This window comes from Chamaea fasciata, unplaced genomic scaffold (genome assembly GCF_029207755.1).
Source record: "Chamaea fasciata isolate MVZ Bird 193981 ecotype frontalis unplaced genomic scaffold, bChaFas1.0.hap1 SCAF_7, whole genome shotgun sequence".
NCBI lineage: Eukaryota > Metazoa > Chordata > Aves > Passeriformes > Sylviidae > Chamaea > Chamaea fasciata.
Genome location: NW_027094092.1, coordinates 26,315,007 through 26,338,505, shown reverse-complemented (window position 1 = coordinate 26,338,505; position 23,499 = coordinate 26,315,007). Strand labels below are relative to the sequence as shown.

The 23,499-nt window shown below is 39.6% G+C and overlaps 2 protein-coding genes across 2 annotated transcripts in view; both read left to right on the top strand.

The window, feature by feature from the left end:
- On the top strand, window positions 1-23,080 carry LOC136291885 (cytosolic phospholipase A2 epsilon-like). The gene is made up of 21 exons (XM_066186977.1): window positions 1-27; window positions 260-406; window positions 2,292-2,364; window positions 3,159-3,295; window positions 4,116-4,247; window positions 7,150-7,190; window positions 7,621-7,663; window positions 8,007-8,070; window positions 9,284-9,450; window positions 9,594-9,686; window positions 10,043-10,080; window positions 11,250-11,385; window positions 12,799-12,935; window positions 13,941-14,163; window positions 14,795-14,909; window positions 15,902-16,039; window positions 16,496-16,603; window positions 17,058-17,249; window positions 17,783-17,949; window positions 18,806-18,986; window positions 20,113-23,080. Exons 1-21 carry the CDS (start codon window positions 1-3, stop codon window positions 20,349-20,351), a joined length of 2,598 nt encoding a protein of 865 aa, XP_066043074.1. The 3' UTR covers window positions 20,352-23,080.
- The window catches only part of LOC136292418 (cytosolic phospholipase A2 epsilon-like), a 39,591-nt gene continuing 36,579 nt past the window's right edge, over window positions 20,488-23,499 (top strand). Inside the window, exon 1 of the mRNA XM_066188102.1 lies at window positions 20,488-20,499. Within this exon, the coding sequence (XP_066044199.1) occupies window positions 20,497-20,499 (3 nt within the window). The 5' untranslated portion in view covers window positions 20,488-20,496. The remainder of the gene's footprint in view (window positions 20,500-23,499) is intronic.

The following is a 23,499-nucleotide window of genomic DNA, read 5'->3' as shown; positions in this document are numbered from 1 at the left end:
ATGGGATCATCAGCCTATTCACCTTTGGTAAGAGAAAATCAGCGGTGGGGCACAAGAATTTGTTTGGCTGTCTTGGTTGAGATTAATCAAAAGCAATTGTTTGGGGAATTTTGATCCTTAAATGTCAAATGTGTCTACAGTAGGCAGGTTTATTAGTAAAAGCAGCCGGTAGATGGTCCTGGTGAAATGCATATATCCCATCATGAAGAGGAGAAATGGGAGAAATGCTAGGGTCTCCTGCCATAGTGAAGCTGAGTAGAAACTGAAAATTACTGACTGCTGGGTTTCGTCACTCGACCCTCTTTTGGCTCTTTGTCCCCAGGATCGGTTCATCCGAGCAGACCCACGCAGGAAGACTGGAATCAGGAGGCGGAATCATGGAAGACCGTACAGTGCTGAAAATGAGGTACTGTAGAGAAGAGAGCTGCTGGATTGCAAGGAGAGAGCTGCAGGGCGTAGAGGATGGCTGTGGTATCTGCAGTCTTCTGTCAGCCTTTGCAGTCTCTCCCCAACCCTAACTGTTTTTGTGAGAGGTGACATTTATTAACAATTAGTAAAGGGAATATTTGCTTCTTCTGTGAGTGTGCTGTCTAGAGTGCTAAGCATTCACTGTGACTTAGGGGCTGGGAAGATGACGAACTTGTGGTTTAAATGCTAGGCAAGGAACTGGGAGAGCTGGATTTTAGTCTTGGTTACTGTGGTATCATTATATGATGGTATTCATATAACACCTCATAACACCCAAGACTTAGCCCTTAAATTGTTTTTCCTTTACTTTATGGAGGCAGATCAGCAAATAAAGTGGCTTACTCCCATGTCTGACATTTTTCTGAACACTGATATTTATGAAGATGAATCGGTTTTGGAAAGTACTGAATATGGTACATACTAGATATGTTACAAATTATTCTGTTTTATGACTGATGGTTGGTTGAAAAGATATTTAATAACTTGAAGAATGAAAATAGTATGGTATGTTTTTATGCCCCTGAGTTTTCTCAATTGGTTCACTAGCTGTATTCAGTACAAAAGTATGAAGATAATTTTTTCTTAGATCTGGCAGAGCAGTGAATTCACTAACTGCTAGCACTATGGAATAATAATTGGGTTTCTGTCAGTATATTTGCTTAGTACTTAAGCCATCTCATGAATAAGTTTTCTCCAAACTCATGGATATGGGTGGTAGTAAAGCTGAGGATGAAAAATTAATCCTCTGTATTTGGGATGAAATGTTGAGCTTTCAGCAATTTGAATCACGTACTTATTTCATTCTTGATCTCCAGAAACACTGCTGTCAAAACTTATGCTGAGGTTGATGGGCTTCTTTCAGACCTTCTGGTTTTGCTCAAACAACACTTTCTGAGAGAAAAGTGTTGAGCTGAGAATCTTTCCAGTAGGCTGTAAATAACATTTGTCTTGGTGGCTTATTGCTTTCTAGATATTTAGTCTGCTTCTATCAGAACAGGTGTATCAAAATAAGAGGTACACAAGGAGGTCCTAAGCAGGCAGCTTCTCAGAAATCATGATTCTTTGGAGATTTAAGTGCTGCTTTTATTTCAATTAATGGAGCTATTACTTCTGCATGTAGTATTTTACTCTTGATGTTCTTCAACATTGCCTTATTTTTCCTGTAACCAAGTGTAGGATTGTGTGTAGCTGTGATAGGGAGTGGAGGGAGAACAGAAAAAATGGGGAGTTGTGGAGCCTTCAAGCTATTTCCCTGTAGAACCCTGCACTATGGATTGTCAATATTACTATGCCTCATGGCTTCAGGTCAGCCTGGGTTTGTCCTGATTACGCCAAGACATTCTGAATCACCTGTTTGTGTTTTTGTTCCTTTTTTTTTTCTTTTGGGTGTATGTGCATTTACATACAATTACAGCTTTTCTTGCTTATTTGTGTTTAATTACATTATCTAACACACTGCCAATTTTTCTTTGCGTTCTCAGCTTTCCATTTTCCTACATTGTTTAGAGCTTTAGTGATTCCTGCTTTCTTCAGTTAGGGTTCTTTAAAAAAACCCTGGTTTATATACATATAGCAGTTCTGCTTGCTGTGTTAATGACGTTTCATTTTGATTAATGTAGACCCTAAGTATGAATGACAGGTTATCTTTACTTAATTTCAAATCACAAGAAAGTATTTCTTCTCAGAAAGTATCTCAAATAGTTAAAATTAAGTTCACTGCATTATAATGACAGAATGGCCTTTGTAGTGTTATAGGATAAGCTATGTTATTTATATCTGAGTTAATTGCTATTAGTTAAGCTATCTTTCTCATTGTTCTGCAGCCAGAAGTGCCTCAGTTGTGCTGGCTTTCTGTAAAAATTATAGGCATGAGAAATCTCCACAAAGCAGATCTGTGTAAGTATCGCTGATGTCATATTTATAGCTTAGCAAGAAAAACTACTGTCACCTGATTTTAATGCTATTGTACACTTGTTGCTTGGATTACAGTAATATTTCGGGGGGGGAGGGTGGGTGAAGAAGTTGTATTTATTTTCATTTTCATTTAAATTCAAAATAATTTAGAAAACACTTAAAACCAGAAAGGAAATTGACTAAAAAATTCTCTGTTGGAGAAGAAGTTGTCCTTCCCTTTATTAGCTGCTCTATGGTATTTCCCTTTCTTCTAACTCTAAAAAGTGCCCCTTTTTCCAGGGTGCCCAACTCCCTTTTGAAAGGAAAAATCAGTAGTTGCTTTGGATTTTGCTGTGTTTGTGTCTTTACTGTTCTATTGGTGTGGATGACTTGTGCATTACAAATAGATGAAAATCCTCCAAACTAAAATTTCCATTTAACTTTATAAAGTGCCATTTCAAGCAGTGAAGTTGTATATGAGATTTTTTGGAAACTGGCAAATATTCGAAAATAGGAGTTAAAAAATCACAAGAGCCAGAGTACTTAGTTCAGCCCTGTGAAATAAAATACTTTGGCTCTTGTTATCATATAGAATTAGTGGTTTGAAATTGACTTTGTTTTAAACGGATATAAATCTAAATAAAAAAGTTAGATAACTCTAAACCCAGAATATTTTCCCTTGGGTCTAATGAAATATCTAGGACTCCTCAGAGGTTAATCTTTTCTTTCCCTGACTTGGCAAATCAAATAATAAGAAAGTACAGCTGTACTAATTATGTAATGTGTTGTTAACACAGGGAGCCAAACTGATTGCTATGTCAAGCTGTGGCTGCCAACAGCTTCATGTCGGGAAGCCCGGACAAGAACTGTACACAACTGCAGAAACCCTGTCTGGGATGAAACTTTCCACTTCATGATACAGAGTGAAGTAAAGGTGGGATCTGTGACAGTGAGCAGATGCTTTCTAAAGGAGGCATCCTCACCTGCTGTGGGCAAACTCTTTTTGAGAGGCTTGAGGCTCACGTGGGTCTTGAACTCATTTAATCTGACTGAAAGAAGTAGTTTAAGCTCAGAAGGTTGTGGAATATCTGGAATAACATTGAATGTTTCTTTGTGTCCCAGAACAGTTGTAAAAAAGTGTTAAAGTGTTTATAGAGTTAGCAGAAATAGGTGAGCAGTCAGAGCGAAAGTGATACAAAGTCCAAACTGGATCAGTTTCTCATAGTTTACTAGTGCTGCTTCTTCTCATGCTTCTAAGGGTAACCTGAGCCCTGAGGAACTGCCTGGGGAATTGCTATAATTCAAATCCTGTTAAGAGTTTGGTAGTATGCTTTAAGTTCCATTTTAAAGGGCTAAAAATTTCACCTTTATCATTACTTTCTGATGAAATGCTGAAATTTCTCAAGGTAGTAATTTTGAATCCACAAGCGAGCTGAGGAATAGTGTGTGTAACCACTGCTCTGTCTGCTGCATGTTACCGTCATATATGTCTCTAATGTTTCCTCTTCTTTTGGAGCTCTTTTTGATTGCCAAATCTGATGATTTACCTCTTCTAGGGTTAGTCCCTGACTCTGCTGTCTGAGCTATGTGGGCTGTGAGCAGAGCTCCTATGCTGTCACAGGAATCTGTCCATATGGACATGGGGGCTGAATGCTGACCTTCCTTTCAGGCTCAGTAGTCCCAGAGTACATCATTTACATCCTTCAGTAGTCCCAGAATATGTCATTTACATCCTTCTCTGCCTCTCTGCTCAGAACATCCTGGAGCTGACAGTCTGTGATGAGGATACTTTTACACCAGATGACCATCTTATGACTGTTTGCTTTGATGTGGCTAAAATCCAGCCTGGAAAAAAAGTTTGCCTGAATTTTGAGTTGAATCCAGAGGTGAGTGGCTAGAGAAAATCATACTCTTGATTAGAATTTTGTCTCAAGTTACTACCTCTGTTGAACATTAAATTGGTTCTCACACACAAAGACTTTGTTAAAAAGGATGTTACTAAAAAAAGTTGAATGCTTGCATTTTAGGAGAGGGGTCACAAACATTCCCTGTTGTGACTGTAATAAGATGCAAAATACTTTTTGTATTCTTAATTTTTTTTTTAATTTTCAAAAAATATTTTGAAAAATCAGCTACAAAAATAGCCAAAAATTAGAAAGCTGAAGGTTAGGGAGTCTCATCGCTGTTGTAGGAGATTGACAGAGCGGGGGTGGGAACAAACCTGTCCCCCTTTCCAGGTAGTTGCCCTTACACTTCGGCCAGTAGCTCACTAGGGCAATCTCTTCTCAGCTTCACTGGGCATTTTGGCCAGTTCTTTCAGATAATGTGGTTGCTGAATGAAGCATTTCATTATTGTGATAATCTCTTAGGGTTTTTTTCCTCCTCTACTAAACAACTTTCTGAAAAAAATCTCAGCAAGTCTACTTATGCTTCTTTGTTATAGGCTTACAAATTTATTTTAGAGGGGCTGAGCCAGCACAGAAGGGGCAGGCCTTGATGAATGAGATTATCATCAGTATTTAGTATTTTCTTCTAAGTGAGTCTATGACCTATGAGTTTTATTTGCTGCATGTGTCTCGAAAATATTGTTTTTGGTTGTATTAAAGAGGAGATAAAGAATATCTTATGAAACACTGAGTGGATGAAATTGCCGAGAGGAGAGGTGGAGAAATCACACTCATCTTCAAAGAGAGCAGAATATGTGCTCAGATTAATTTCTGCACAATATAACACCTCTGTTTGGAGGGTGTAGTAACAATTTCAGGGCTTTTTCACACTTCTGCCAAGGGCTTCAGTTTATGGTTCCCAGGAATTGGTGTGCTTCCATTTATTTCCAAACCGCTGTGTCAGTCAAGCTCTTTGGAAAACACTCTTGCCTGTTTTTTGTATTACTATTGCTTTGGAGAGTACTTATTTAACTCTTTTAGAAGACAAATTCTTACTGAGGACTGCTTACTAAACCTGTTTCAGCTGGGTACAGCCTTCCTCAGAAAAAGCCTCATGTGACTGAGATAGTTCCAAGTGTGATTCAAGCCCTGAGTTCGCTCTGAGGCGTGTGCAGAGCTGTCTTAGCCCATTAGCAAGGTGGAAGTGGTGGAGGTCAGACAAGGTGAGCTGTCTCAGGAAGTTGCCCTTCTTCAATTTGTGAGGAATACAGCACCTGTGCGGCATGGTCTGTACATGGATTTTTGGAAGAGTTGGGGTTATTTTATTTTATTTTTTTTGAAAGTGACTTAGTAATGTGACAGGCTGGGCAATCTTAATAACAGGCTGCAGTGCCCCCTCTGCCCATAATAGTTTCTCTCATCTACCAAGATATGTCAGAAGGAGGGCTGAGGAGGTCAGATGGGTAATGTCAGAGCAGCAGGGTTCCTGTGCTGTGCCTCTTGCTCTCTGGGGCCTAACAAGTATTTCCATTGCTATTCTCTGGGTTTTTCACCCACCAATATGTGAGTGGGACTTAATAGAAATATAATTTGTTTGAGTGTAAAACAGCATAAGAAGGATGGGAACATAAGGCAGCCACGATTAGGCAGACGCTATGAGCCAGGTTCTTCTGAACCTTGTTTCTGCTGTTCTTTGGACCAAGTTGTAACAGACCATCAGTTAGTTTGGATACTACAGTCCGGGCATAATCAGATATTTGATACAGTCCGTCTTGCACTTGTGTAAGGTGACTGCTTTCTAAAATCCGTGCCTCAGCCTTCTATTACAAACTTGCAACCAGTGTCATTTTCATGAAAAAGAGACTTCGGGAGAAATTAGCAAGCAGAACCACCTCCTTCTGGACTACATGCCACAGATGCACCTGTCAGAGAAGCCATCAGAGATGTCTCTTTACTGATGTGAATTAGTAAACACAAAATTGCTCTTCACTTTTACTGTAAAGATGATTTTCCCATGGCAGCTGCATTTTCAGATTTGGCATGTTTTTCACAGTAATTTCACAATGTTAAAGTATGATGTGCAGCTGGACAGGAGTGATATTTGTCAGTAAATGATGGTTATTCTGAATATGAATTAAAAAGTGTTACCATCACTTGTCAGAAAGAGATTTATTTCACTTTAAAACACTGTTTCACTAGTGTTTTCCTCCCTGTCGGTGATCCAGAAGGTCTCTCTGATATACCTTTTTTAGTGTGGTATTTCCTGGATTGGCTGTGTACCATAGAGCAGCAAGTGGCTGAAGTACTACAGTTATTTGGTCTCTTTTATATTATTGGTGTTTCATTCTTATACTTTTCCTGTCTCTTTTCCTCTTGATTTGTCTCTCCTGAGCATTTTCCCTGATTCCCCTTCACGGCTTCAGTCTTCTCTCTTCTTCCCTTCACCCTGGCAGGTTTTTTTTTTCCTTTTCCCACCTTTTTTTTTAATGTTTAATGACTTTACTCTGCAAATTCTTTTGTTTTAACCGAGGTATACTCCTATTTATTCACTGTACTAGGTCCATTCATTCTGAAGTATGTTCTCCTACGTCATTCACCTGCTATTCTTCCCTTCCTCAGCATTGATTGACCCATGTCTTATCCTACTAATAAATTAATAATAGGACCCTTGCTCCCTATTCTGTGATACTTAACCATTTCTTTCTCTTTATGGGACAACTGGTTTGTAAGCAGTAGAGCAGTGGAGAGGTGAAATCAAAGTGTGGCCACCAGAAAACTGTATCCATCCATATTATGATGTAGACGGTGTGGTGATAGAGAGAGTGTTGTATATAAATTGTCAGAGTTGTATCAGAGAAAAATATTTTTTCATTCATAAATTAAAAAATGTCCTATTTTTTAGAATCAGGAAGGACTAGAAGTGGAATTTCTACTGGAAAACATGTAAGTAAAACCTAAATGTTGTAGAGTTTGTCATCAGAAAATTGTATTTTAGAGAGAGTGGTAATGCAGCATTGGGGAAGCGGCTCCATAAACCTGTGTTCAGATACCACATCTCAGCATCTTCCTCATTGTTGCTTTTGTCTCCTGAATTTGGTTACAGTCTCACTTACTATTTATAGCTGAGAATGGGTGTTTATTTTGTGATTCAGCCTAAGGAGAGATGATACTCATCAGGAGAGATAAGAAAGAAGGAGCATCCTTGGGAAGGTATGGGATGTGATCTGGCAAAGGCTGCAAGACAGAGGGGAAAGACAGAAGTGCTGATGGTACTTGCCAGCTAGAAAGACTGAGCTCAGAGAATTATTTGCTTTAGAATGTTTATTGCTTAAATACCCACTTTTAAATAAACCTTTTTGGTATTGCTTTTCAGACCAGGTGTATCTGAGAAGATCATTACTAATGGCGTACTAGTGGTAATTTTTTTGTTTTATTTCATTTGTTTGTTTGTTTTTGTTTTATATGCCAATCTTATGGTAGAGCAGAACTGAAACGTGGTTGGAAGATAAGGAGAAAAATTTCTTGTGCTAACTGTTGGGGACTGAATAGTATTTAAAAGGAATGACAGATCCCCAGTTATTTTGGCTTCCTTAACCTTAACTTGCTTGCAAGATTTAAACAAGATACTCGGTTTCTACAAATGCTTCACATCCACAGACCATCATGGCCAAGCTTTGTGTTTCTACAGGACCCCTAGAACTTCAGTGAGAATCCTGAACTGTTTCTACTACCAGTGGTTTTATTGCTTCTCTCTTCCAGTCTCGTGAAGTTTCCTGTTTGGAAGTACATGTGAATGAAACAAAAATGAAGAGTTCTTACAAAAGTGAGGTTGCTGATTTGTTTGTCACTGCTTTTGGTGCTATGGGAAATGCAGCTGAATCTAGATAAATATTTGGTTTGTTTTAGTCTCTGTTTGCATCAGGGCTGCTTGGGTATTTCCTGAATTACCTACCTGCTAATAGTGAGAGTCCTCAGAAGAAGGCGTGACTGTGTAGCTTAAGGGAAACTGGAGGGGGCTGGGAGACTTGGAAATATCACTGGAGTGTGATGGAACTGAAATACCCTTACTTCTGTTTTCTGGTGAAAACAAAGTAAAAGAAGGGAGACACAACTCTCAGGAGGAGAAAGACTTCAGTGAAAGCTCGGGGGATGTGAATGCTGCTAGAGGCATCCACCAGTGTAACACATACTCTCTGTCAGTTGGAAGGGTGTCACAAATGGTTTAGGTCACTTAAAGAGTCACTGGCAAAGGTATCAGCAAATGTAGGTTTAATATAAATTTGTAAAAGTGTGACAAAGTTTGATGGCAAGGTTCACTCTATTACTGCATGCATGAAGCATGCAAAGAAAATTCAGATTACAATCAATCTAGAATTATTTATGTGGATACCGGGGATTCCAAAGGACAGAGTGGGAAAAGGAAAGGGTGCCAAGAGTGAAGATCCTTACACTGAGTTGTGAGTTTCAGAGTGCACCCTCTTGCCAAACTTAGCCTCAGACTTGATTGTTTGTCTAAAGGATTCAGCAGTACTTAATCATTCAGTAATTTAGCATTTACAAAGCAATTCAATGGGATTTACTATAAGCAGAACAATAAGTAACTTAATTATGAATGTCAGATAGTAACATTCATCCTGCACCTGCTATGGGGTATTCAAATCAATTCCCACACCCTTTCACACAAAGGATTATTTACAAATGTGCCTGCTAAAACTTCCCCTCAAGGTTGGTGAAATACAACAGATGACTTTGCATTTCTCAATGGATAAGGGGTTGGGCCTCAAGGATTCAGGGATATCAGCCCTCTGAGTATTGCAAACTTGAGAGCTGGTCAGTTCTGAGCCCCAGCAGTCCAGGGGAACTCAAAGGGCCAGGTGCTGCACACTGGTCACAGGGGAGGGAAAACTTTGTGGTCCAAATTAACCTTAGTTAAGCCTGCAGCAGTAAGGCTGAAATGTCAGTTGGGGCACTTTTATTTGCTAATTTCAGGACTAGGCATATTTAACATCTCCTTGTGGTTTGCTTCTTGTCCTCAGGGAGAGATTTCACGTTCACAATTAAGGGATCCTATGAAGAAAGCCAGGATATTTCCATAGGTGCTCACTCCAGACCAGGAAGCAGTGAAACCACCAGGTTCCACTACATCAAGCACAGTCAACCCAGACTGCTCATGACTCTGCCAAAGGAGCATTTTTTCTGTTGTGTATGTTTTGTTTATGAGTGGTGATAACACCTAACCTAAATTTTGGGAGAAGAATCATGAGTTAACCCTTATCTGGTATTTCTGTGTCTAGGGTTTATAAATAATATTCTCCTTATAACATTTTTTCCCCCTCTTTAAATCAGCCTGGCTCAGGTAGGAGGGAAATGGATGTAAGCAGTCCCCTGACTGTGCCTCTCCATTCTCTGGACTTGGGAAAGAAAGTGACAGTGATGAGAGTGAGTATCCTTTGACAGTATTTGGAATTCTTTTAACAAGGTAAACTCTATATATGTGATATCTGGTCACATGTTGTTTTTGTTACTAAAAATGCATTAGTGAGTTATTTGTATGCTTAGGTCTGCATACACTTAGAAATATAACTATGAATTGGGGGGAAAATAGGATCTTCAGGATTTCTGGCTGCTTTAAAAGTAGTTTAAAACAGGATGAGGATTGTGTGCTGAAGGCCTGAGAAGAGACCAAAAATTTATCATTAGACTATATATGTGAATAATTGCTAATACTGTAAAACCCGCTTTTACAGAATTTCAATTCATTTTAAATTTATGGTGCTTTCATTCCTGATTTTCAGGGGGAATCTTATGAGGTGTCTGTGTATGAGGAAAATAGGTAAATCTTTTATTGCTTTTGAATGTATTTTTGGGCCATCTCCTTTTCTTTCATAGTATCATTGTTAGATGAAAGGAAATTTCATCTTAAAGTAACTAATTTCAAAATAGGAAATAAAGATGACTAAAATATGGGGAATGGTTAATAAAATGCTTTAAAGCTTTTAAAGCTTTAAAATTTGCTGGTAAGTATTTAGAATAGGATAGGTATGGGGTAAAAACCATCGCAATGTTTTTCCTAATGCTGATGCTTTGTAATTTTGATACCTAAACATCCGTCTGTCTTGTAACTTTTACCTATAATACATGTATATTTATGTGTACCAGATTTCTAATGTGTCTAACACCTTTATGCATTTACAAGACCTCTACAGGTCATTTTTCAATGAAACAAATGGGCAGTAATTTATTTATTGACTGGCTTGCTGAGATTTTCTGAAGGGCAACATTACCCCCTACTGATGAGCTAGCTCCATTGCAAGGCTTAGTTACAGGTGCGTGATAAATCAGAGGGTTTTACTGAATAATATTCAGAGAAGAGACCGGGAGGTTTTTATGTTTGGGCTTTTTTTTTTTTAAATTTTTTTTTTCTCCTCCAGAAAAACCCTCTGAAACTGGAACCCTGTGAAAATATAGGTTATAGAATGAATCATGTACATGATATTTATGTTAATGTACAGAAGGGAAAAATTTAAGAGACATCTTCTGCTCAAATAGAGCACAAATTCTTTGTAGAGATAAGCCTAACTCGGTGCTATGGTTCCTTTAGCTAAAGTGCATTAAGTTTAAATAACTACTTAGGCCCCCTTTGTGCTTCAGGAAATACATGCATAGTAAGAGAATGTGAAGAGGTGCCCAAACACCAGAGTTCAGTGTGAAACAGCTTGAATTCAGTTTGTTTCCTTGTTTTAAATAAGCAGAATATTTTATTTATTTAACTTCCTTATGATTGTGTGAAATTGCTCAGAACATAATTCTGGTCTGAAATCTTCACAGGAAGGCACAAGTATAGGACATAGGATACCCATATACCTGCTTTCATTTGCGTAGGGGGACTTCCACATGCAAGGAAGTATAATTTGTTTAAACTGGTTTATTTTTGTTGGTTTTGCTGAACGTCTCCAACTGAAATGACTACAGGTAATACCTTGTACTGTTCCTATGTTCTAGTTGCAAGAATTTAGATTTGCGGTTGGGGTTTGATCTGTGTGCAGAGGAGCAGGACTTCATCTGTAAAAGGAAGAAGGTGGTTGCTGCTGCTCTGAAAAATGTTCTTCATCTAGATGAAGACCTGCAGGAGGATGAGGTATGTGGGATAGCATCTCAGGAACTTGAAGTAATATGACCCACTTTGAGAGAAGTGGATTTGATGTACTTGCATCACTACCCAGACAACGCTTCCACATATTCTAGACTAGATAGTATAGGCCTGATTGTCACTTGCATCCAAGACCATATGCAAGTTTTTGGCCGAGAGGATGAAAGAGGAACTGTCAGGAGGCCAGTTATAGCTCCTTTGTTCTCTGCCAACCTCTGTCCTCACTCAGGACATGATATTTGCTGACATGCTGGTGTGTATAACCAAACCTGGTGAAATTTGATTGCTTAGACTGAGACCATTTCTCCTCTTTGGCACTTCTTCTCTGCTGCCACAAGGTTCACAGGGAAGGCTGCAACTCTCCCACGGTACCAGTGTGGTACTGTACTGTACCACACTGGTACAGTAGCATCTGTCTTGTGTGTTTTTTGGTGTTACCTCTTGCTTGCTCCTCTCCTGGGGATCCTTAAACTCAGAGGTAGCTGCTCTGTTACTGGACGACAATAATCTGTTGTGGGGATGTGGTGCTTGGAGCAAGAGTCTGAGACAAAGTGCCTGTGGGGTATTTCCTCCACTGCTCTGTTCAGCTCCCAGCACACCCAATGGTTTATGATGTGTGCAGGACAGCATTTTCCAACAAAGTTAAAATGCCTGTCAACTTAAATAACAGATAGAATAGGACTTGTTACAATTAAATGAGAATAAAAGGGGTTTTGAGCCAAATTAGTCAAAGAACCCCCCAAACCCACAAGTAGATGGTAAAACACAGTGAAGACAAGGTTAAAGGTAATAGCATCATATGTTCCTAAAACTGAATATTTGTTGTATCAGTTTTTAGTATACAGAAAAGGGAGGATGGAAAACAGGATTGATGCATCTCTGAAGAAAGTGAAACCAAATTACATATAGCACTGATATCAGTGAAGGTAGAGGTTATCTGGGCTGGAAAGAAGGTGTTAAAATAAATCTATAAAGCTGGGCACTATCTGCCTGGGGAATGGCAAATGTTGTATATACATGTAGAGGAAGAAAAAAATTATGCAGGCAGGTTTCGTGCTGGTCTTCTGACCTCAGTTACACTCAGAGATTTAAAATTTTGAGGGAAAGAGTTGAGAAAAATTTAAATACATTGAGAAAATCTGAAAATATATTTTCCCATACTGTACTCTCAGCTTCTGACTTTCCAAAGCATCACTGATCAGGAAAATGCTTTCAGCATACACAAAATTCCACCAAAGTTTACACAACTCAAACACACACCTAGGCACTGCCCTGAAGAGGGTGAATTAATCAAAATCTACCTGAAACAGGTGCTGCTGTTTACTTTTTCCTGCATGGCTACCATTCCTGTATTTCATGTGGTGATGAGTGACTCTGTGCCTTTCTTTATGTGCTGAGCAGGTGCCAGTGGTGGCAGTCGTGACTGCAGCAGGGGGAGTGAGGTCCATGACAGCTATGTTTGGCAGTCTTCTGGCTCTCCAGGAGCTGGGTGTCTTGGACTGTGTGTCATACATGAGTGGTTTATCTGCCACGACATGGTAAGGAGAGCTGGGCTTGTTTGTACTTGCTGTTTTTGTTAGCAAAGTGATAACCTGCTGAACAATTTTGCCTTATTGATGAATTTACTCAGCTTGATGCTGGCACTTGGCTTCCTTTTGGATTTGTTTCATGGGACCACTCAGTGCTGTCCTCCTAAAAGAAACAAATCTAATGAGAATGACAGTATTTTTGTAACTACACTGAAGTGTTTACAGAAACAAAAAGAAAAGACCACAAGCTGGGAGGGTTTGCCTGTAACTTACCATGTTACATGCAACACTTCAAAAATCCTTTTTTAATACTTGTCTGGCTCAACTCTTATACGTCACCGAAAAGCAGACTTTAAAAGAACAGCCCTGAGAAACACAGAGTGTCATTCATGCACTCAATGGTGACTGCCTTGCACAGACTAGGAGGGGTTGAGGGGTTTAAAACATTTTGCCTCTGAAGGGCTGCTCTAAAATATGTGAGACAATTAGAACAGGTGGGGTGGGGATGAGAGGGGATGACTGGAATCCGCTTGAGCTCTGAGAGCTGGCAGCTCAGGCTGCCCTTATGTATGCCAGGAGTCTGAGGTGTCCCACCTGCTGTGTCCAAGGAGGGACTTTCACATTTGCCAGGGCAATAGTCGCTGCTTAACTCCAGCTTAGCATTTCACACAGGGTTTGTCCCACCTGAGGGAACTGGCCTCAGACAGAAGATGTGGCTTGGACAATCAAAGGGTAATTCTGGCAAAAGCTTAAGTTATCCGTGTTGCTTTCTTACTCTTTTGATTCTGGAAAACAAACAAGCTAGGATGATTTTAAATGTATTTGTGCAGCGAAAAAAGAGAAGAAAATCGTGATACAGTGTAAATACTACCTCAGCTTTGAAATGCTCTTCCAAGTAAAAGTTGGAGGGCAAGAACCTCGTGTAGCCTGAAACAAACAAAACACTTATGTGTGTTATAAGCCCAATGAATTGTCATGTGCCCTGTCAGGTGTCAACACCTTTCTTTTATCCAGGACCATGTCAAAGTTATATGAAGATGCAAATTGGTCACAAAAGGATCTCAGTGGGCCAATTGATGGTATCAGGAAACACGTGACCAAGAGCAAGCTGCACTGTTTCTCTTTGGATCAAATGAAATACTATGAAAATAAGCTTTGTGAGAGAAAGCAAGAGGGGCACAAGGTGTCCTTTACAGATTTATGGGGACTCTTCATTGATTGTATGCTACATCATCAGGTATTTTATATTCTTTCTCTCCCTCTTATTTCAGAGGATTTCTAGCCTCCCCATGTCTAAGGTTGTGGACTCAGTTGGAGAAAAGACTCTCAAAGTACCTGAAGGACTTACTCTTTGGCTTTTTAGAATAAAAGTAACAAAGTAACCCTAAAACATGAGCATCTAGAGGAGATGTCTGAGCATGTGAAAACTCAAGATGTTAAGGAAACTGACTTTCCATCTTTAATTTTGGGTCAGGTGATCATTCTAGTAACACACAGAGGAGAGAAGGCTCTGACAGAGCTAACTTTAGGCAGAGCATTGTATACCCACAAGCTGTAGTGAAGGAAATGAGTCCAAATGTCTTTCTTTCCTTAAAGCAAGTCGTATCATAAAGCAAGTGACTGTACAGTCATGTTTCTTGCATTTTTGCCCTGTCCCCCTTGCCAAAACTCCCATAAGCACAGTGCCTTGGTGAAAGCTCATGGCAGATAACAAATGAACACGCTTGTGTGGCCAAAAGTCTCAAGTACGCAGAACAAAACCTGCTGAGGTTTAATAGATACTTCATTGATAGTTCATGCTTAGGTACTACAGTAAGTCCATGCATCATGTTCATCTTTTTACAATGACTATTGCTCTCTGTAAACAGGAAAGTACTCACAAACTCTCAGATCAGCAACTAGCAGTAAATCAGGGGCAGAATCCACTCCCCATATACCTGGCCCTCAATGTCAAGGATGACTTTAGCACTTTGGATTTCAAAGGTATAGTTTATCATATCTTGTAACTCTGAAGAGTTTCTTTTTAAGGCTGATTGAATGCCAAAACTTTTTACTGTAAGCTCAAGGCAATAAATCTTTTAAATAATTTCTTTCCCCCTGTCTTCATATCTGGTTTCTGATTTGGATGAAAAACCTGCATCCTAATGCTATGGAAGGGAGATGCCTGTGCTGTAGACACTCCTTGGTGGGCGGATGGAGATGCCTTTTGTTGGCAGCCTTGAGAGCCACTACTACTGTTCTTTTCTCTCTGGTCCCCACGTACCCCCCACAGCCCCTTCCCTGGCTCTTCTGCTGAGGCAGCACTAGCCTGAGAGAGCTGTGGAAAGTGGGGAGGAGGGCAAGGAAGGGAAGAGACAGAAGAAGGTGGAGAGAGATGAGAGCAGGGGTCAGCTCCCAGCAGCCAGAGAGGGATGTGAGGAGAGGCAGTGTTCTGTGCCCCAATCAGTGATCCTGATCACTATTCCCATACTGTTTCCAGCCCAAACTAAGCAGGAAGTCCTGCCACTGAACCTGGTCATCTGCTCCTGGGCACAGCTGCAGTCCCAGTGCACCCAGCCAAGGTTTCTGTGTGGGGAGGGGTTTTGGTCAGAGGTTTTTATCCTCAAGGTAGTGATTATAAAGAGTCTCAAGAATGAATGGTAGCTGGTGTCATTGCTGACTCATAGGAACTCAAAATGCCACCTTGTGTGCAGGGCCTTAGCAATCAGCAGACTTTTAGCCCCAGGTCTTGCTTCTCAGTGCAGAGGTGGACCTGAATCCCAAGCTGAATGGATTTTGGCAGAGGAGATGAATTAAGGTTTTGCATTTGTGTATGTTGAAGGACACCTGTTCATTTCAAAACATGGTGGCTTGAACTGTCTGTCACCACCATGGTGAAGCTGTACGCCTTGTTCTTCCAGCTTCTGATTCTCTGCGCTGATTTTCACATGTGTTCAGGTGGCTGCAATAAACCCAGTTTGATGCCTTATTTGCAGAGTGGGTGGAGTTTACACCTTACGAGGTGGGTCTCCTGAAATATGGGGCCTTTGTTCGCTCAGAGGATTTTGGTAGTGAGTTCTTCATGGGTTGCCGGATGAAGAAGATCCCAGAATCCCACATATGCTTCTTGAAAGGTAATTTACTGTCTCAAGAAAACATCACCTTAAAAGCTGGCTGTACAGAGGTGGTCTGCAAGTTGCAGTATTAGTACACCAGAGAATGTATCTGATGCAATTTCAATCTCAAATGAATCAGCCAAAAGTGATGAGAGAGGAAACTTATTTTTGAGACAAGTGTGACTAATTTGCTGAATATCTTGCTGAACACACACAAGCTGATCATCTGAAGTATTTAAACCCACAGCCTGACTTTTATAGACAGCCAGGTTTTGAAAATGGCCTGGTTGTAAGCCAGACATTGTGTGAAATGATGTGGCATTTGACATTTATAGGAAAATTCATAATATTTCATAACTAAAACAGAGAGTGGATTCAGGTATGTTGCCATAGCTGTGCTCTAAAAATTCTAACTAGTATTAAGTATGGTGCCCTTTTTTTTTTTTTTTTTTTTTTTTTCCCCTCACTTTCAAGGCACATGGAGCAATATATTTTCCCAGAGTTTTATGGATGCTGTCTACCTCTCAGGACATTCAGAACACTTCTGGCACAGATGGACTCGGGACACTGAGCATGACATTGGTTAGTTCTTTAGATTACTTTTCACTTGCATTTGCATTTTCTTCACACCTCTCTGAAATGTGAAACCTGACATTTGGTAAAGGGTTTGGTTTTGTGTCCTGTTTCTGACTTATGGGATACCAAGCCCTTGAGAATGAAGGAAAAGCAGGAGACCAACTGTTGTACTGTAAAACAGGAAAAAACATTGTGCTGCTCATTGTGCTACTCACTGTGCAACATCCCTGGGGAGTTTTGTTAGTCATGAGTGGGTTACCAGAGCCCTGTGGGGAGGGAGAGGCCAGACAGGGAGGAAGAAGGTGATGGTGTGACACTGAAACCCACTGCCCATGACACTCTGCATGTCCTTGTGTGCACTCAGTCACAGATGGGGCTGGGAGCCATGGTGGTTTTATTGTTATTATCATCAGAGAAACAGAGAAAAATGCAGACACATACCCTCTTATTCTTCCTACAGAGAACCATCCTGCTCTGCCCAAGAAGCCTCATGAACAGACAACCTACTTATCCATTCCCAAAGGTTACCTTTCCAAAACTCTTCGACAAATGATGACCGGGCGGCCAGTGGTTTCAACTTACCATAATTTCCTCAAGGGTTTGCAGCTACACAACAAATATTTGGAGAATGAGAGCTTTTGCATGTGGAAAGGTAATTGAGAATTGGTTTAGTTATATCTTTGAAGGAGATTTGAGTGCTGATCCTTGCTGGGAATAAATATTTGATAAATTTTATCATAAAGGAAAATTTTGATTAATGTTATTTGATTAACATGTTGGTGGAATGGGTTTTGCCAAGCCCTAAATAATTTACTCCTGGTCTTGTTCCTGTCTTGGAGAAAGCACAGAAGGTTTGCTTGAATTCTCATCTTCCTGGCAAAAGCCATCAAAGAGTGACTTGAAGCTTCTGAGGAAGTTAAATAGCCACAAATTTACACATGTTGAAAAAGAAGGGTAAAATATCCCTTTGGATGCAGCTGAGTCTCAGAACTGCTCCCTCTGACTGATCTCAGAGTTGAACTCTAGATACAAAAATTGTGTCAAAGACAAATACTTAACTGTATTTGTGTTTGTGTCAGCAGAGAATATGCATCAACTGGCTTTTCTTTCTCCCCTTTTATGGTAATTTGAAAAAAAAGGGACTTGATCCTGCAGTAAATAATAATAAAAGTTTTGGTCTTTCAGACACAGTGCTGGATTCTTCTCCCAACCAGCTGAATGAAATGAGTGACTACCTCAAGCTGATAGATACAGCTTTCTTCATCAACACCAGCTGCCCACCCATTCTGAGGCCAGAGAGAAAAGTGGATGTCATTCTCCATTTAAATTACAGTGGAGGATCACAGACTCTGGTGATGTTTTGAAGCAGTGATTCTTTGTCTGACACCAGCAGCCGAATTACCACCACATCTTTACATCTTTCTCTCTCTCTCTCTCTCTTTTTTTTTTTTTTTTTCTCCTCCAGAAAAATGGTCTGGTTTTTATTAAATTAAATCATCATATCAATGGTACTATTCACAACTGTGACCATAATGTCACTGCCTTTATCAGGGCTGTTTTCAGTATCTTTTTGGCGTATGAAAACAGACATACAGAAGATGTCCTGTTCTATTTATCTGTCATCCTGATAACAAGTTCCTTGATAGTTAAATAACTTCTACAATGTAATTAATACACAATATATAATTTTGAATTTTTTGAAATGAAATGTTTTGCTTTTACATTTGACTCAGTGTTGGCATGATTTTTAGTCAGGGTTATTTTTTTCTGCATTTGAAGAAACCTTGAAGGTCTTATATGATTGAAATTAATGTAATTTATTCTTAAGAGGACATGAAGACATGGACAGATGCACTGAATGCAAATATTTAAGAACTAGTGATCTGAGAAGCCACATGTAATCAAAGTTTCATTTTCTAAATCCTCTACTGTGCTCACTAAATCACAAAAAATACCTGAATGTCATATAAATTTCAGTAAATAGTAACCTTGCTTTAAAAATATAAAGTGTTAGCAAATCAACCAAATTTCTGTTATCCAGGATATAGTAAAATTAAGATGGTATCTTTTTTCCAGTGCAAAGTTAGCATTATTTATAAACATATAAATCAATCTCAGAGTGTCTACTGCAGGAAAATATTATTTTGGGGTTTGGTGGTCTTACTTCAAGCTCTCTTTGTGTTGCATCTCTCCTCTCTGCTGAGGCAGCCACTGGACCTGTTCTCAGAGTACTGTTTGGAGCATGGGATCCCATTCCCCAGCACAGAGCTGAGCCAGGAAGACCGGGAACACCTGAAGGAGTGCTATGTGTTTGAGGACAGCTCAGAGGCACCAATCTTGGCCTATTTTCCACTGGTGTGTGATACCTTCCAAAAATACAAGGCACCGAGTAAGTAGGCAGCAGTAATCATTTTTTGAGGTTGTCTCATCCAGCTGATCCATTGAATTTGTTCCAAAATAAAACACTGGCAAGCTTCTGAGTTTGCTAAGTAATTATATTCTCAGTTCAGGTGTGATGCATGTAGTATTTGCCAGCTGATCAGGGGTTGGAATGAGGAGGTTTAAAAATAAAAGCATGAGTAGCTGTACCTTGAGGGAAACACCCTCTGGCACTTGAAACAGGTCATGTAACTTTGATAATAAAGAAGAGGACACAGCTACTAAGTTATGTCCGCTGGTAGCTTACCCTGTCACCTAACAGTTTCATGAAGAGATATTATGTTTACTTGGTTAACAAAGCTAGACTTCTCCTATTACTTTTTCATGAAAAAAATTGATAGTAGAAAGTGCTGAAAACATGTAATGAAGCAAAGGTTTTGCCAGGGTAACAAGCTGCTTTGATACCTGTAATTTTTGAAAAGTTGCCAGATTGTTTTCTTTAGTTCAGCAATGGAAGAAATGTTTGTTTCACTAGAAAAAAAACCCCCAGCATACTTGGCAAATTCCATTTCAGTTTACAAACACTTTTACATGCATCAACTCCAGGTTTTTTATTGCAAATTTTCTATGATCCAGGAAACTTTCCTCAAAAAATGAAAAAAATCCATGAATCAGCTTATTGAAAAAGACCTCATGCTGTTCATTATCTTATTTGTTCTGCTGCATTTGCTTATAATCTCAGCCACCTGAGAGGGAGGATTCCCAGCCCAGGAGCCCGCTGGTGTAACTTTCTACCAGCTGGTAGATAAGGAGCTGTCATCTGAGAACTCAACTGAAAAATTAAACATAAAAAATTCCAAATCTTAAAACCAATAAATATTCTGATGCAAACCCTTAATTTAGAGAGGAAAGCATTTTGCATGGAAATGTTTTTCTGCTGGTCAAGTCTGGACTGTAGCCAAGCAGTAAGCTACTGGATTTTATTAGTGCAGCTGACGCAGTAACTATACAGCAATTAAATCTTGAACCATTTTCAAGAGACAATTCCTCTTTTTGTATCTGTTACTGTGTGTTTTGCACTGCCTGGTAGGAGTTTCCCACCTCAATTTCTTTGCTGTGCTTTGCTCCGATTTCAGATGTGGAGCGCAGTCCCGCAGAGATGGAGCAGGGAAGAGTGGACGTGTCCAGCTGTGCTGCTCCCTATGGCACTGGCTTGCTTACGTACACTGAAGAGAATTTCAACAAGCTGCTTAACCTGTGCAGCTACAACATCCTGAATAATAAACACTCAATTCTCGAGGCTTTGCGAACTGCAGTGGAACGAAAGAAGCGACTTAAAAACTATTCATCACCTAATTCAAGTAAACACTCTTAGAGTGTATTTTGAAAAATCTCATCAGCAGGAGGTACACAAATGTTTTGGTAGTGGACTAATAAACATTCACCTGCTGCAAGCTCACAGATGTTTGTGATGGCAACAGAATTGTGATACCAACTCCTTTGACTTTTTCAACAGTGAGATGGTCAGTGTGTGGCGGCTGCTACAGTTTTATTCCCACTGCCATCCAAACAACAGACAGAGTAGTGTTTATGAGATTCTCATACTTGTCTTAGAAAAATGGTTTCTAAAAAAAGTATTTTTAACTAGTCATTCTTAGATCTTATTTTCTTATTGTTGTATGCAAAAATATACATGCAGAGTATTAGCTACTATTCAAATACTAAGTAGTCAAGCATAATCTTATTAAAACTAAGAATTTTTAGTTGAAGTCATTGAAGTATGGGGGTTTTATTAAGTTCTATGGACTCAGCTCAGCTAATGAGTTGTTCTGGGAAAAAGTTGCTCTTGCTTTTGATACCAAGAAATTGAATATTGAGTGAACAATGAGCTTTATTAATAACCTTTGAGTGAAGATTAAAGAAGAGCTGTCACTTCAACTGTGGAAGATGAAAAATGGAAGGAAACTCTGCTTTCAAGAGTGCACGTGACAGGAACGATAACTTGGGAGATAACATATGTTGTTACCTCTAAGACAGTCCTTTTCTGTGCATCAGTTCATTTAACAGGAGGTAACACCAGCAGTGTCTGTCAAGATTTGCTGCAGTATGAATCAAACCAGTAAGTCTCCCTTCGTAAGAGGAAACTGCTGGCAGTAACCTTCACATCTCCTTTTCATGGATCTAAAGTGGTCAAGTCCAATAACTTTCCTTTTCCCCAGTTACTGATACATCTATGTTTCACTAGCCCTCTTATGCAGAAACCCAGTTTTTCACCTTCTTTCCTTGTCATTGGCTAGGATAATTTGTTGTTACATGTCACCAGTAAGACTGCAATAGTTTTCTGTGAGTAAAGAAAATGAAGATGTCACTCTGATAGCCCAGTTATGCTCATGAGTTTATTTTTAAACAATAATGAAATGGGGGTTCAAAATTGTGATTTTTTTTTCTTTTGAAAAGTATCTCTTAAGTATTTTAAAGATCTTCAAGTTTCATTATTAGAGCTCCAAGAAGAATGAATATAAGCAGTTCACTCTGTACCTGGTGCATTCCACCCACTGGTTTTTGTTGGTTGCAACACTTGGTGCTGGGCCTTCAGCTTTACTCACTCAAGGTGTGGTGATGATGTGTGCTTTTGGCAGCTGATCTGGAAAATTAGGATGGCTTAGAATGAGCTGAGGAATGGGAGTCCCTTTTCGGAAGTCTGGGCCTATTTAGCAAGCCACTGAAATTATCTTAGGTTGCCTAAATGGTCTAGCTTAGCAGCTCAGTATTTTGACTTAAGTCAGACAGATGCTGGTGTTTGTGATAGGATCTGGCTCCAAGCATCTAACGCTGCATGAGACTAATATTTTTCCTGGGAGAGCCAAGCTTAATGGTCTTGCCTTGATGGCTTGTGAGTTTTCTCCAAAATGGACTCATTTTGTTTCTTGTTTGGAGAAGGAAAGGCTTCTTCTACTAAAGACCATTGATGATGTTCACATTACAGCGATACTTCAGAATCTTGCCTGGGATCTGACGGTGAAAGGCAGAATAAAAGGACAGGGAAAGAGATATTTGAGTGGCTTGCCAGCTATTAAAAAAAAATAACAAAGGATACGCATTCATTATTACTGGTGGTATTTTTTTAAGGACAGATATGAGGCTCAGGCTCCTTGACATATCAGCTGGATTTTTCAAAATGATTCAGCATTGATGCAATTGTTTTATTTAAGGTCCAGGTAGGTCAGCAGCAATTTTTTTTTTTTTTTTGAAAACACCTGTTTGTGACCTGTCACACAATCTCTGCTGAATGTAGCGTCATGATCCTGGAAACAATTAGTTGTGAATCTTTGCAGGCGCTGTTAGGGCTTAAACATCTCTCAGGCTGACTCCAGATGAAGTTACCCCCTTAATTAGCTGGTAATAGGAGGGGACTTCCTGATATTCTGAGAATTGGTTCAGACTGAAATTGGCTCTAGATTTCCCTGTAAAGTCCTGGACTGTGTGTCTTGCCTAATTATTGGGTAATAAGCTGACACAGGCTGGTGCTGGTATTCCTCACACCTGTGGTCTATTGGGGTTAAGCAGAAATAGCTGCTTGAAAAGTGCCTGAAGTGTTGAATGAACCTGGAAAGGTCAGGCAACCTCTGAGTGCTCCTGCAAAGGTAAAGAGAGATGCTGTTGGATGCTCAGATCTACAGAGCACAGGGAGGGACAGAGATAAAGCTACTGCTTTTTGGGATGAGGATTGCATTTGAAATTCTGTTGCAACAAATCTGAAGGCATGGTTGCATATATTAACAGATGGGCTAACACTTTAGTGATGATTTCTGAAAGGTAAAGCAGCCCAATTACTTCATGTGAGTGAGTAGGAGGAGCGAGATTTTATCTCTCCAAAACATATCAAGGGCATGTGGAGTTGTTTTAATGCAGTTTCTCAATAGTCTTTTGAAAGCAGAAGCCCTCCTTCATATATGTCATAATCAGAATAGTGTCTTAAGCCAAAATGTAATCCTCCACCCCTCCACCTATTGTGGTCTCTCTCTCCAATGACTGAAAGAATATTGTAGAGTTTTGAAGAATATGTGTTTTGAAGGTGTGGTACATAGAAATATGAAAATAAAATGCCGACATATTAATCATATTAATGTGAATGTTCTATATATATGGGGGGAGGGTATTTTTTTTGGTTCTGGGTTTGGGTGTTTTCATTTGATTTTTTTATACCTAAGAGGTCCTTAAAATTAGTGTCAGGCCAAAAATTACCATGCTGAAGTTAAATTTTTCAGAGTCTGAAATCCGACACCTTGGGATAGGAAAGTGACACTTGTCATCTATGTGTACACCTTGTCTGTGGAAATTATTGAGTTCAAGTCCTTTGTGTAACTAGAGTTTGACTTGAGCTGCTTGTTCTTGTTCAACTGGCAGGATGAGGTCTTTGTAGATTTTGTAGCTTGTGGAAACATACAAAAAGAAGGAAAACAAACTGAAAGGGAATACCCAGGGAAAATCCCCTGCTACAGACCTGACACAACATTTGTTAA

Bases quoted from the DNA above. Each gene is read 5' to 3' on its own strand.
- LOC136291885 (XM_066186977.1), top strand. From the start codon at position 1: ATGGGATCATCAGCCTATTCACCTTTG. The intron at 8,071-9,283 runs GTGAGGTTGCTG...TCTTGTCCTCAG, and splicing joins AATGAAGAGTTCTTACAAAA to GGAGAGATTTCACGTTCACA. The intron at 9,451-9,593 runs GTATGTTTTGTT...TCTTTAAATCAG, and splicing joins AGGAGCATTTTTTCTGTTGT to CCTGGCTCAGGTAGGAGGGA.